Source organism: Anas acuta, chromosome Z (assembly GCF_963932015.1).
Source record: "Anas acuta chromosome Z, bAnaAcu1.1, whole genome shotgun sequence".
NCBI classification, from domain to species: Eukaryota; Metazoa; Chordata; class Aves; order Anseriformes; family Anatidae; genus Anas; species Anas acuta.
Genome location: NC_089017.1, coordinates 51,241,815 through 51,256,749, shown reverse-complemented (window position 1 = coordinate 51,256,749; position 14,935 = coordinate 51,241,815). Strand labels below are relative to the sequence as shown.

At 37.6% G+C, this 14,935-nt stretch overlaps 1 protein-coding gene across 3 annotated transcripts in view; it reads right to left on the bottom strand.

Moving 5' to 3' along the window:
* Positions 1–273: 273 nt before the first annotated feature.
* ST8SIA4 (ST8 alpha-N-acetyl-neuraminide alpha-2,8-sialyltransferase 4) overlaps positions 274–14,935 on the bottom strand; it is a 61,268-nt gene continuing 46,606 nt past the window's right edge. For all 3 annotated transcript variants that reach the window (XM_068666515.1, XM_068666516.1, XM_068666517.1), the window contains one exon: positions 274–5,441. In XM_068666515.1, the coding sequence (XP_068522616.1) occupies positions 5,159–5,441 (283 nt within the window). In that variant the 3' untranslated portion in view covers positions 274–5,158. The remainder of the gene's footprint in view (positions 5,442–14,935) is intronic.

Sequence of the window (14,935 nt, the reverse complement as noted above, 5' to 3'; positions counted from 1 at the left end):
GTATCCTTACCAGCAGCGTGACTGACTGGACTCAGTCCTGGTTAATACCTCTGTTACTTGTCGGTCAGGTTTGTGTCTGTCTGTGTTCTTGTTTATGGCTTCCTCCTTTTCTTAATATCCCCTTTTGTGTTGAGAAAGTCCTTGAACAGACACCCTTAAACGAGCAGACACACTCTCTCCTTTCACATATCTTTACAATAAGCATGTAATTGAAAAATACTATCACAACTGTGTTACAAAGGAATATGGAAGAGAATATAGCAGAAAAAAAAATGAAAAAAAAATCTTTATTTTACAGTTGTACAAATAAAAAAAAACAATCCCCAATAGCTATACTTGAAATAATATTAAAGTGTCAGACATGACAATCCTGACAGAATACATATCAATACTTTAAACCACAGAAATTGTATTACATATGCTCAGTAGCAATAGTACTGTGCAGGAATGATGCTCTCTGTAAACGCTCTTCCTCTGTTTTATCTACGTTTAGAAGAATTGTGCTTTTCCCTACACAAAGTAACAGTGCTCTTAAAAATAAATAATGTGCAATTTCAGAGTCATATCCTGAAATATGCTAATCTAGATCCCCATCTAAATCCTGGACATGTCGCACCCAGGAAAGTCACTGTAAGGAGTGCTCAGCACTTTTCCAGATCAAACACTAATAAAAGGTACTGAACCCACAGCTCTTTTTCTTCAAATTGCAATAAATTTTAAAAAAAAAAGAAAAAGAAAAAAAAAAAAAGGTGCTGTCCTCAAGTCATCAATGTCTTGATTTTATTGTTTAACAAAAGAATGGTACAGTTTTTATTAGACATTAGGTTGTGTAAACTGGCCAAAGTTTGAAAGGCTCAATAGATCTTGTGTCTGGAGAGTGGCTCAGAGCTGTGGGAGAAAGAATTGTCCCAACGCTGAAAACGTAACAATCAAAGGTATTTATCTATTATTTTTATGAAATATAAGAGAAAAACTCTCTGCCACAGAAACATTAACATAGCAATTTGAAAAATATACACTGTCTGCTGTCCTGATGTAGCTCCCGGTTCTTATTTTTAACATACATTTAGGAACCATAGCTGGCAATTGATACGATTTATGTGAGGATGAATTTGAGGAACACTCAGTCCATAGGTGTTCCACAGATGATCCTCAACAGCGCAGATATTGTCACAGTATTAGGGATCCTTATTTTTATCCTATATACTTCATATTAACTGTTGATAGTGTTGGATGATAAAAGTAATAATCATAATAAAGCCTGCTTATCTGATATGTGCTGTAGGCAACACACGATATATGAATGTTTATGAAAAAGAGAAATCATCCAAGGCAGCTACAGAGGCTTAACCTGGTGACTGCTGCACTGAGAAGGACCACAAGGTGAAATTTATTCTGCTGTAAAGTCCCTATTCATCTAAGGCATCCCTCTCCTTCCCTAGTCATCTGTAGGGAAAGTGTCACACAGGGGAAGTTAACTGGTCTCTTTCAGGACCTGGGCTGCCTAGATACAAATACACAAAGACTTCCAGGGCAATATAGAGCCATGACGTCTAAGGGAAGGGTGTGAGAAGATGTTTGCAATGAGTCCACTGTCACAGCCTCCCAGCAATGAGAGGGCTAACAGGAAAACATCTGAGCATGTCCAACCTCGGGTCACTGTACTATAACCGATGGTCACAAAGCACCTCAAAATGGACACTTTGCAGCACGCCAAACTGCATACATGCCAGGGACCCCCAGAAGCTTTGGGTTCCATCTGGACACATGCATATACATGTATATATATTTTAATTCATACAAGAGCAATAGACTAAAAAGTCTCTTTGCACTTGTAAAAACCTGCATGGTCAAAGATTTAACTGCTAATTGCCTCAGATGATGTTCTGAAACCTGCCACTCACCTCCTTACAAGTCCAACTCAGGACAAAGCTGAGGCAGGTGAGACAAGAGATGGGTTAGTGAGGAGTCACTATGCTTTCTGTGTGGAAACACACCTGGGTGTCAGTTTGAGTGGATGGTGCTTCGAGAAGCATTGGGGGTGAGGATAAAAAGCCACAAGACTGCAGCTCATGGTGCCAGAAGTGTGAAATATGAAGTGTGAAATATGAAGTCTGCAGGTTAAGGCCCAGTTTTGAAAAGGTATAGACAAGCTACTGTTGCCTTGGAAGCAGGCGCTACTGTCACAGCATGTGTCAAAGCACATTTGAGAAACCTTGCCCTGAATCACCCTATCAGACATTAATCACAAGGTGGAAGTTTGGACTCCATGGCTTGTGTATTAAAGTTGATTTCATTCACAGAGAATCAAATGTGACTCTTGCTGTTTTGCAAGAGCCTGTTTTGGCTCAGGACAAATTTTTCTTCATCTGCTGACTTACAAAGGCAATCTTTGGAGTGGATGATATGCCAGAGGGTCATGCTGCTATCCAGAAAAACCTGGACAAGCTGGAGAAATGGGCTGACATGAACATTATGAAGTTCAACAAGAAGAATGCAAAGTCCTGCACTTGGGAAAGAACAAGCCTGTTGTGACAGTGACAGAGCACTGGGACAGGTGACCCAGAGAGTGTGTGCAGTCTCCCTCCTTGGAGGTGTTCAAAAGCCATTTGGACATGGTCCTGGGCAACCTGCACTAGGTGGCCCTGCTTGAGCAAGGCGGTTGGACCAGATGAACCCTTCCACCCTTGGCCATTCTGTGCGATTCTCTGTGACTAAAACCTGCCCTGAGGTTAAATAAACAAATAAAACAAAACAAAACAACAAAACAACAAGACAAAAACAACAGCAACAACAATAAACTGTCAGTTTGTGTTTTAGTCTACTTGAATTCCCTTTTTGGCCTAACACTAAAGTGAAGAACAAAAGATGTTCTCAGAGTAAAAGGTAAAGCTCATCAGGTGCTTTTCTGAGCTTCTGTGAGACTGTCATCTGTGAATTCAACAAGGGAAAGTCAGTCAATGTATATAAAATATGTTTTAAAAAATTGACAGCAGCAAAACCCTAACAGAAGGAAGAGGAATGCGGCCACCCTTCATCAAGGAAATACCCTTGTCCTAAACTACAGGTTTATACAGCATACATAGAACACTATGTGGTTGATCAACAAGAATTAAATACATTCTGGTCTGTACTACCTAGTACCTAGTGCTGTCTTGGTTTCAGTGGTGATCATGCTATGACCACATAAGCTGAAGTACACTGTCCTGTGTAGGAGAGACAGGTGAATAAGAAAAGATGCTACTGTGTCCTAGGTACAGCATAATGACTTTCTGTTTCCCATCAACTTCTGGCAAACATGTTTACAAGGCAGTGGTTTACCCTACTGCACTTGCATAATCACAGACCTCTGGCCATGCATAATGAAACACATGTGAACTTAAGAGGAAAAATAGGTAACAAGTGATGTTTTTAGCTAGTAAATGTTTTTGAGTATTGTGCTACATATGAAAGTGCTCAGACTAGCTCAAAGTTCAAGAGATGCACTGAATATAATATTTGGAGATGAGGACCTAAACTAGAGTTGAAAACACAGCAAGAAAATACCCACACATTGTACCTGCATGTCTCCTTCTTATCCTAGACTGACATGAAAATGGTGGAACCACAGTGTTCTTCCTTTACCTGCTCCATTAGAGATAACACATATCATTATGCACACACATTTTGTATCTTTGTACAAGTGGCACTGACACTCCACCCTACCCTACCCTAATGTAATTCCTTCTTCTCTTTTCTGAAAGAAGAGAGGAAAAGAACTCTCATTTTCATGAATAAACAAGATGCTCAGAAAAATCAATGTAAGATAATGCAGCTCTATGTTATTTCAGGCAATTACATATCAGAACATCAAGCTCACAGAAAAGAGGTATATTAGAGATATCATCCAACACCATTAGAAATTTAAGCTTTAAAAGAACTGCTTGATCTGCAGTTCATTTATTTTGCATTTAATTGGCTAAACCATTTTTTTTTCTTTAAACATGTTCCACTATGTCACCTGAGTTCCTTTAGACTTTGTTTTCCTTTCAATTAGGAATAAAAATCATATTTATATTTGAATGCATGAAATAGCTTCTTTACTCCTGCAGATTTTTCTGAAGAATTAGATTCTATAGGCAAAGTAAGTAAAGAGTCTTTGCTTTGAGATGCTTCACTCAAAACTTAAAAAACATGTTCCCTTCAGCAGCAAAGAAACATCATACTAAATCTACTCTATTTCTTCAAGGAAAGGAAAAATAGTGTACACTACAAGAGCAATCTTTGGTACCAAAAATAAGGGCACCTTTTTGTAAGTGTGTCTTCAAATCTGAACACAACAGAAACACTTCTCATTAAAAAATGGCTCAAAATGACCTATCTCTGAGTGGTTCCATGTATTGACAGCTGTAGCTAGAAAAACAATTGGGAGGTTAAAGGTTGTGTGACAGCAGGATACAACACAACAACAATTGACAAAGTATTTGATATTTCCCTCCACCCTCCCACCTCTTTTTTTTTTTTTTTTTTTTTTTTTCCCAAGACAATTCAATAAGATATTTACTTTTAATTATTCATAACATTCTCAAAACAGTTTAAGGATTCAAATACTCAAAAACAACAAAATTCAACCAACAGCAATAAGAAAAACAGCAACAAAAGCTGAGGTTATAATACAAGATCAGAAACAGTCCCCTGACTGAAGGCATTTACTTATTTGTTTGATCTTATGGACTTCACTTTCTCTACTCAATCCCATCATGATTTTTTTCTCTTTTCCTGCAAAAGCCTGGTTTATTTGCTCAAGAGAATATTCAATCCATGGGGGATTTCTTCTGTGGGCTGTCTGACCACAGTGGCAAGTCAGCAGTAAGCAGGCTATATTTTTCTTCTTTAATTCATGATGAATGTATCAGTGGATTCTGTAAACACTACTGAGTATACATTCAAGCTTTGTTCTTAGTGAAAGTGGCACTTACTTGAACCCTTGCAGTCAAGATAGCTTAGTTTTATAGCACTTTACAGGTATAATAGCTGGTTATGTACTTCTGATAAAATTCCTTTTTCCAATGGCTTAGCGGGTATTGACACATATCCTCATTGGGATCCCATTGCCATTCCACAACATCTTTATGATGAAGTGCATCTTCTGTACTTCTTACTGTACTTTGCATGTGCTTTATTGCTGTACACATTTCCCTGTTGTTAATTTAAGTGCTCCTCTGTTATGTAATACATATAAAGTTTTAAACTCTAATGGCATCCTGTGAGGACTGGCATTAGAAAAGTACCGATACTTCAGATCATCATAATAATGATATTTGACTGGTTTTCCATGTAAATCCTTCGGGAATGGCCAAAATCCATACAGGTGAATTTCATCACAAAATCTGGTGGCAAGCGTGTACATGAGGAGACCAGTGCTGGGTCGTTTGATGTGGACCTTGTTCGTCAGCCAATAGCTGCAAAGAAAAAAATTACGTTAAAATATCTCATACAACTTGGTGTGAATTAATCATGTCAGTCATGTAAAAGTGCTGATTGTGGATGACACCAACATGACACATTGGAGTGTCAACACACTGGAGCGAAGGAATGCCATCCAGAGGGCCCTTAACAGGCTTGAGAGGTGGGCCTGTGTGAAACTTATGAAGCTCAACAAGGCCAGGTAGAAGGTGCTGTGTCTGAGTCAGGACTATACTAAACACAAATGCAGGTTGGGTGAAGAATGAATTGAGAGCAGCCCTGAGGATAAGGACCCAGGGGTGCTGGTGGATGAAAAATTGAACATGAACTAGAAATGTAAACCAAGAGTATCCTGGGCTGCATCAAAAAAAAACTGTAGCTAGCTAGCAGGTTGAGGCAGCAACAAGAGAAAGACATGGACCTGCTGGAGCAAGTCCAGGGGAGGGCCACAAGGATGATCAGATAGCTGGAGCACCTTTCCTGTGAAGACAGGCTGATGGAGCTGGCAGTGTTCAGCCTCAAGAAGAGAAGGTTCTGGAGAGGCCTCATTGCAGCCTTTCAGTACTTAAAAGGGGCTTATAAAAAAAACAGATGGGGAGAGATTTTTACTAGGGACAATACTGACAGGAAAATAACTAATGGTTTTAAATTAAAAGAGGCTAGATTTAAATTACATATAAAGAAGAAGTTCTTTACTATGGTGGCGGTGAGGCACTAGAACAGGTTGCACAGAGAAGCTGTGGATGCCCCATCCCTGGAGGTGTTCAAGGCTTGGTTGGATGGGGCTTTGAGAAGCCTGGTCTAGTAGGAGCTGTCCCTGCCCATGGCAGGGAGTTTAGACAAGGTGATCTTTAATGGTCTTTTCCAACTCAAACCATTCTGTGATTCTAAACTTATTTTTATCTATTCATTTTTTTTTTTTTACATTTATTTTAAATATAAAACAAACAAAAAGTTTATTCTCTCTAAGCTGAGATCATGAATGGTGACACTGGATTTGGCATGCCTTTACACCACCTAGAAGAAAAGTGACAGTGCTGAAGAAAAGCTGTCTAAATGAAGTTCTCAGTTCAGGCTTTAAACCTAATAAGAACTCACAATTTCTGCAAATGCTAGAAAATTGCAGTTAACCTCCTCACTCCAGAGGTCAGGCAACACAGCCTCTTGCTATAAGCTTTAATCTCCTGCAGCATGCAGTTCACCTTATCAAGTCACCCCTACTCTGGCCAAGTGATTATTTCACAGATTATTTGACTAAATAGAAAAAAAATAAAAATACGAAATGTAACACGTTACAGAACTTAATACAAATGAAGCTTTACTTACTTTGCTTCTGAGTAACTACTCAAAGCTTCCTGTTTGCTAATGGCAGTCTTTGAAAATGTCAAAATCTTACATTAATAATTGAAAAATGGTTTGTATTTATTTATGCACACAATCCTACTGAAGCTATGGGACTGTTTGTTTGTTTGTTTGTTTTTCTGATCCAGTAATAATGTGTCTGATTGTGAATTTAGAAGCCACAGGGAGTTTTCAAAGACACAAACAGTGGGTAGATACAGAACAAATGTGAAAACTGAACAGGATTGCAGCATGTAACTCACATTGGTACCTTCAAAATTTGTCACCAACATTGTTTTTCACCCCCAGTCTTTAAAAATAAAACTTCAGTGAAATACTGCTAGCCTGGTTTGGCAATATATATAGTAAATATACATAGTAAATAATAGCAGTCTGGAAGTACTGGTAAAATGCTTTCCCTGGACCTGATTCAATATAGAGTTTATTAACACTTTACAGAAACACTGAAAGGCATATAGAAACCTAAACCTGGTCAAACTGTGGAAACAAGCAGCTGCAAGTAGGGAAACAAATCAGGACCTTACATAGCATTGCCACACAAACCTAAACCATTGCACTGTATTGCTGTTTTCTGAGGTAACTGTAGATTGTTAATTATTTCTACCACAGCCTAGACAAGGCAGCAAGGGAGATTAGCCGCACTGGACCAGAGTTAGCTATTTGTTAAACAGGGTTGCAATAAGTTTGCAGTTTAGAGTATACAACCAGATTAATTTAAAGACACTTCGGGATATAGCAGGATGATACTTGATAACATCCACTCATTTGAATGAGAAAAGATAGCAAAAAATATGTCTTTAATCGAATGTTTAAGTGTCTTAAAAGCATCAGGTGCTATGCAACATTAAAAATAATCATCCCATTGAACCTGGCCTCTTCAGTCTCCCTCTTTTCCAAAAATACACAGGCCCTAAAGGCTGATGTTTTTCAAATCACAGACATATATATGTATGAAAGAGTTTTTTTTTTTTTTTTCTATTGTAGTCAAATTCTTTTTAGAAAACTGAAGGATTCTATAAGCAGAAAGCAATTCTAGGCTGACTGATTGCCTTTCCAAAGTCCACAGAGGGAATGACTCAGAATTTTGTTTGGCTGTAAAAAAACAAACAAACAGGATGGTAGAAATCATATTCGAGAAGCAAATGCAATGGGAATAGTTACATATACAAATGACTCATGTACTATACACCAGTTTTCCAATGTTTTCCTAAACCTGAGTTTTCGGACAGAAGTTCTGGAGATATTAAGCAGTTTGCTTCCTACTCTGAGAAAATTATCCATCATTTTAAAACAAGACAATCAAAGGGGAGTTTCTAGTGACTCTTGGTCAACTGCCGGCTGAAGATGAGCCAGCAGTGTGCCCAGGTCACCAAGAAGGCCAACAGCATCCTGGCTTATATCAGGAATAGTCTAGCCAGCAGGACTAGGGAAGTTATTGTCCCTCTGTACTTGGCTGTGTTGAGACTGTACCTCAAATAGTGTGTTCAGTTTTGGCGCTCTTACTACAAGAAGGACACTGAGTTTCTGGAATACATTCAGAGAAGAGCAACAAAGTTGGTGAAGAGACTAGAAAACAAGACTTATGAACAGGGGGAAACTTATGAACATCTGGAGAAAAGGAGGCTGGGGGAAGACCTTGTTGCTCTCTAAAACTACCTGAAAGGAGATTGCAGAGATATGGGTGTGGGTCTCTTTTCTCAGGTGACAAGCAATAGGATGTAAGTAAACAGATTCAGGTTGCAACAGGGGAGGTTTAGATTGGATATTACGAAGAATTTCATCATGGGAGGGGTGGTTGTGCATTGGAATGGGCTGCCCAGGATAGTTGCCATCCCTGGCAATATATAAGAAATCTTTGGATGTGACACATAGAAGGACATGGTTTAGACTTGGCAGCGTTAGACTGATGGTTGGACTTGATGATTATAAGGGTCTTTTCCAACCTAAATTATTCTGTGATCATTTCTTTCTTTTTTTTTTTTTTTTTTAATTCATTTTTAATTTTATTTTAATGTTTGCTTGTAGAGATGTTATTGAAAAAACAATGCTGACCACTTTTGGCAATTTGCATCACAGATATAAAACAGACTGAAACTGAAACACAATTATTTACTTTTTGTAGAAGCTAGCATTTCCCTCTTCAGAAGTAATTTGGTGCCCACTCTAATCACATGCAGTCAACTATCTACATGAATCTATGTGAGTGTCTTTAGCCAAACAGTAATCAAACTTGTTGCATTTAGTAAAATACTGCTATCATCTAAGCTGAACTTCAACCTTACAGGAATAGGAAAATGGCTGTGATGAAGAAAATTAGCAGTAAAAAGGTATATCTAAATATCTTAAAAGGCCACAACAACTACTTAGTGAGAGTTTCTGTACAGGAATAAGGATTAAAGATGTAATAAAGAGCTTCTCACAATTTTAGAATTTAAATGCAAATCCTTTCTTCTGCTTTTCATAGTCCAAAATCATAGATAAAGGACATTTAACTTATTGGTTTCCAAATTCTGAATTCAAAACATGGCACTGGTTGTGCTTACTTTTGAAAGTTTGCAACCTGGCATAAATCCTGCCCCAGAACAAAAGAATACAAGTAACTCAATGAATGAAATGGTTAGAGGCATTCAGAGCTCCAGCTTCCTGCAGCACGTTTGATCTTTGCAAACTCCTGGCTCCCAACCTCTTCTTGAATTGATAAAATGGACTGTGTGGTGTGAGTAGCCTTTGTGATTTTGGTACTGAAATATGTGTTATCTTTTAAGTCACTCAAGCTTAGTCACTTAGCTACTCAAATATGAAACTTTGTTAAGGCTGAATTTTAGAGATACCTGATGTTGTAAATGCTCTTTTTGCACCTGCTTTCAGTTTCTAAAGTTTTGTTATAACATCAGTTTAAGCCTAAACTTAAAGATAAGCCATAATATATTCTTCTTACCTGTTTATCTGATATGCACTAATTCTCTGTGCAACTAAGATTAGAAGGTGAGGGAAGCACACAGATCCAAAAGCAAACAGAACCACAGATCCAAAAGAGGATCATTTGTTTCTCACAACTTGTCTCCAGATCTTCACTAATGACCAGGCAATTCCTGATTTTCAGGTAGGATAGAGAAGTAATTTAAATCTACAAAGGAAGAGGTGAATCTTGCCGTGTTAGAAGTTGGAGTCCACTATTAAGCCCATATGTATCTGGCTGCAGTCACATACCGCATCACTGCAGTACTCCAGTGACTTGATCTCCTGATAATTGTGCTAAAAAACCTCCGTTGTGTGGCCATGCTGTAAAGCAGACTACTTAATTTAGGGAAATGTGCCAATGTGTAAAAGCACTTCATTTCTGTAGCTTTGATGACTTGAAGATAGGTAGCTTAGAAAAAGACTGCAGAGTTTGCCTGCCCATCCCCAAAGCCACTGCCAGTCTGTCCTCACAGGAAAAGGCTTCTCATTACTTACTGTATTCTCTCTTGCCTTACACGTTTTTGCTGCCTGCCAAGATGCCCAGGTTTTTCCAGGAGAGATGATCTCAGCCACTCGGTCAGCCCACAGCGTGTATTGCTACAAGGGTTACCCCTTCCCTGTTGTAGGACTCCACATTTGTTCTTGCTGAATTTCTTAAGTGTCCTGCTGGTCCATGCCTCCAGTCATCCAGCTAGATTTTCACCCAGCTAGTTGTCCAGTCATCCACAGTATAATATCCTAAACTGAATACAAGAGTATTCTGGAAGACAGTGCCTAATGCCTTGCTGTCATTGAGGTGTATGACACAGTGCCCTCCACTCATATACAAAATGTAGAATGTTTATAAAATGCGTGGTTATTTTACCAGCTAAACTTAGTAAAAGAGTGCAGTTGTCCCTTCATAAAGCAAGTTCCTTTTATGTGACTCACCTTTGTCACATAAGATCGTTTCTATTCCTATTCACACTGACAACAAACAAATTCTAACTGCTACTTTTAGAAAAGATTTTGACATTTTCTTGTGGAAGCTTATTTTTGTATTTCTATAAGAATAAAACTATAATCATCAGCAGACAGCAGTAGTACTTGATCAATAGAAAGTTGCATATTGAGAGATTTTGCAAGGATGTGTCCTGTTACTATGTGAAAGTAACACAATGGTCTGACATTGTGGAATAGGAAACATTGCTGAAATGAACGGAGATAGCACGGGCAAAAAGTTGAGTATAGGACTGAAAATAAAAACAGAGCTTGCTAGATTCAAGGAAAAAAATAAGATATACAATTCAATAATTCATTTACTTCTTCAGAGGTGCATGCAGAGGTTAGAACTGGTCAAAAGCTGCATGTGAGCCAACAAGGCAAACTACCGATACCTTTACTGTTATGTGTCTGTCATTTGAGATACTTGCATGTCAATTCTTCTTATCCCAGAAACTGAAAGAAGTCTTTCCACTCCACGTAAAGAAGCAGAAATTGGATGACTCTTTACACTTGCTGTACCTCCATCAGAATCAAGCAAATTACATTAGAAAAATAGAAGCTTAAGGATTTTTTTTTACCATTGCAGTCAACAAACTCTCAGAATACCTAAGATCTGGCTTTCTAAATCTACTTTAGAGTGTGTGTGTGTGTGTGTGTGTGTATACACTTGTTTTGTTATTGTTGTTGTTGTTGTTTTTAAATTTATTATTTCATTCAATCCTCAGAAAGTCATATTTTCTTAACCTCAGCTGAGCTCAAAGTGTTTAACTCAACCTTGAATAAAAATAATTGAAAGAAAGTGAAACCAAATGAAACATAGAGTGTGAACAGAATATAATATAAATAATTCCTTCTTTGATCAGGCAGTAAACCACCTGGCAAAATGATTACCTCCAATCACAAGTACAACACTTCAACCCAGTTCTTTGCCACTGGGTTCTGAAACAGTTACAATGCAGTGCAAGTTACAAATCAGGTGTACTGTACATTGGTCTTAAGCCTTGTGTCAGCAGTAAATTGGTATAATTTGTAATGATCTTGAAAAATGAATAGAACCATGAAGGAAAGGAGTATGAGCAGCAAAACTCCTTCTACAGTACAAAACTGCAAGAAAAGCAATTAAAGATGTAAAAGTCAACACTAATGTATGTGACATACATCACTTTTATATACCCAGTAATCACTGGTACAAGATTGCTTTGACACTTGCACTCATGTTTTTATGGAACCTCAATATTTTGTCCTTTAAAAATACTGAACCTGTTTCTGCAATATGAAAATATCACCTATAGCTTAATTGCAGTCAAAACCACCAGGCTTCCACATCTAGCAAGATACCTTTAACAATTATAAAAATTGAATGCGCTATTATCAGCATGATTTCACGTGAAATGTTAATTGAATAACGTGTTACTACCTGGTAATGACTCCCCACAGCTATTGACAAAAAATAAATTTGAATAAGCACACAAAAAATATAGACATCCACTTTAAAGATAGTTGATAAATGAGCTTGCCACAAATGAGTAATATATAGAAGAACTGATGCCAATCTTCATTACATAAACTGGAGAATTCAGATAACAATTGTTTACTCTGCTCATGTGGAATAGGTGACTTCTGAATAGATTAAAACGTGACATATTCTTTCTCAAGGCTGTACTCAGTCAACAGGGAAAATCTGACCCGGTGGGCTACTTTCAATTATCAGATAATTTAGCATATTTAATGTTTTTACTTGCTGAGTCTACATACCAAATTCCACAGGGTTGCTCAGTATAAATGGGATCAGAATCAGTCTGGGTATAACCCACTGCACTTTTAATTACTTTTCTGGAAAGGACTGAATCTGAGGAAACATATGTATTTATAACACTGAATAGCTCTGCAAGATTACATATCAAGCTCTGTTCATTGAGTGGCAGGCTGATCCCTGTGTGAACCTATTCATACACATTTGCCTGTCACAGAAATTCCATCTACAGCCACTAAATGGAGGGAGTATTTCAAGTTAACAATCTCAGAAATTTGATACGGCACATGAAGAAGCTAGAGCTTGTATATTGTCTCACTTATGCTCTCTCAAAAAATATCCTCAAAAAAAAAAAGAAAAAACCTGACATAGGGTAACGGGAGAAAAAAGTAACTTATGCATGAAGAGACAGAAAGCAGAGTAGTATAAAAAAGAGAAAACTAAGAAAGTTTCAAACTTATGTAGTGTGTAAAGAAGGTGAACAGGCTTTTTTTTTTTTTTTTTAACTTTAAAACAAGTACTACAACATAAAAGCTATGGACCCAATGGAGATATTCAATGGTACATCTAAAGTAGGCAGATGAAAGTACTTTTTCATACAATGCACCACTGAACTATGAAATTCATTGTTAGAGGATGTTTTGGATGACAATAGCCAACCTATTAAGAAGTGTCAAATTGGTAACATCCACAAATACAACATTGCAGATGAAGCTCCTTCTCAGGGATCTGTTAAACTGCTGACCAGAAGAACACAACTTGGCATCTCTGCTGTTACTTTTATGTGTTGGCACCTGGCATCAATATGACCACAAGCTAGGGAGAGCTCAACTTGAACAGACACTTTTATGGTCTTAGATCCAGCATGGCATTGGACTTGATGATCCTTGGTGGGTCCCTACCAACTCGGGATATTCTATGATTCTATGGCATGCTGGATAACATGGTGCAAATAGCAAATTATACTGAAGAAAGAGGTATCTTGTCACAAGAGCAGCAGACAGTTTACTAGGAATTTATGTTTGTAAATGTAGTCAGTTACATATTTATTCCCAAAAAAGAGAAGTTGAATCACTTGTCTGACCTTAACCTTTCTGTGGTCAAAGCCTAAAATTTCACTAAAATTCCACAACCCTTCATCTAACCCTCTCAGTTTATATGATTGTATTAATTAAAAATATGTATTTTCCCATTCCTTACTGAGATATGCCTTAGGCAGAAGACTGCATAACAAAAATGTGAAAGAATTAGTGTAAATAATACTGTGAGTGTGACAGCCAGTATGGAAACACTGCTGAAGACCTACTTTATAGTTTTCAATGTACTCTATTTTGAAATGGTATACACAAGAACTGTTTCAGCAAAAGAACATAGCACTTAATGAAAATCTGAAACACTCACCAAAACTGTCATTTGCTGTTTTGTAAGCTTAATTCACTACATCAAAATTAAGGGTTCATTTTTGTTTTCCTATTATTCTTTCACTTACATTGGCAAGTAAATTCAAATTCTTGCATATGAAGCAGATTTCTAATAACACTCAAGAGCCTGGACTCTGCCTGGCAATCTTCCTGATAAAGAGAGTGAAAAGAACTAATGACATTAATGGTGAACACAGTATGTTGTAACACCACAGCTAAATGTGGGCATGGCCAGCAGGCTGCCTTCAGTGTTAACAACCGTTCTGCAGAATCTTAACCACTGCGTGCAGGCTTTACTGTCTCTGGCAAAATAATTGAGAACATATTGAAGCTTACTTTTACCTATCTCAAAATAAAATAGTCCAAATTCCCTGTACAGGAGACTATTCTACTTTGCACCATTGTTCTAGAATGATCTGCTGCCAGAGTGCTTTAGTCAATTTATGGCAAATCACCTCAATAAGAAAGGATCAGCTAAGGATAAAGAAATATCAAGATACAGCATAACACTGCACTTCTGTTGCCAGTGAATAAAGAAACGGTGGTCGAAGTTAAGAACAGTTAAGCATATGAATCTGTTGCTCATACATGAAAAGATTTTGGTGTAATGGCTAGAATCCTCTACAGCCATAAGCCATCTAATACATATTATTTGGAAGGATGGGGCAGTAAAGCTTATAGCTGAAGTAGAGAGACTTCATGGCTAATTAACAAGATACTTTTAAGACAGAGAATGTCTTTGACCCATTTCCATAATATTTCCAAGCCATCACAATACTCTCAATAGAACCCACACAGGCTTCTTCAATTTTCGTCTACAAAAGAAATATTGACCTACATTTAGAAGAAAATCATAGGATGCACAAATCTCTTCAGATATTTGATAAGAACATCCAACCAAAGGAAAAGACCCTTTCTTCAGTTCTTGAATCAATGACAACAGCTTTTTATGTTAAATCATCATTAGTCTTAGTATACTAAGATCCCATGCTGCAGAGTTTTTGACCCA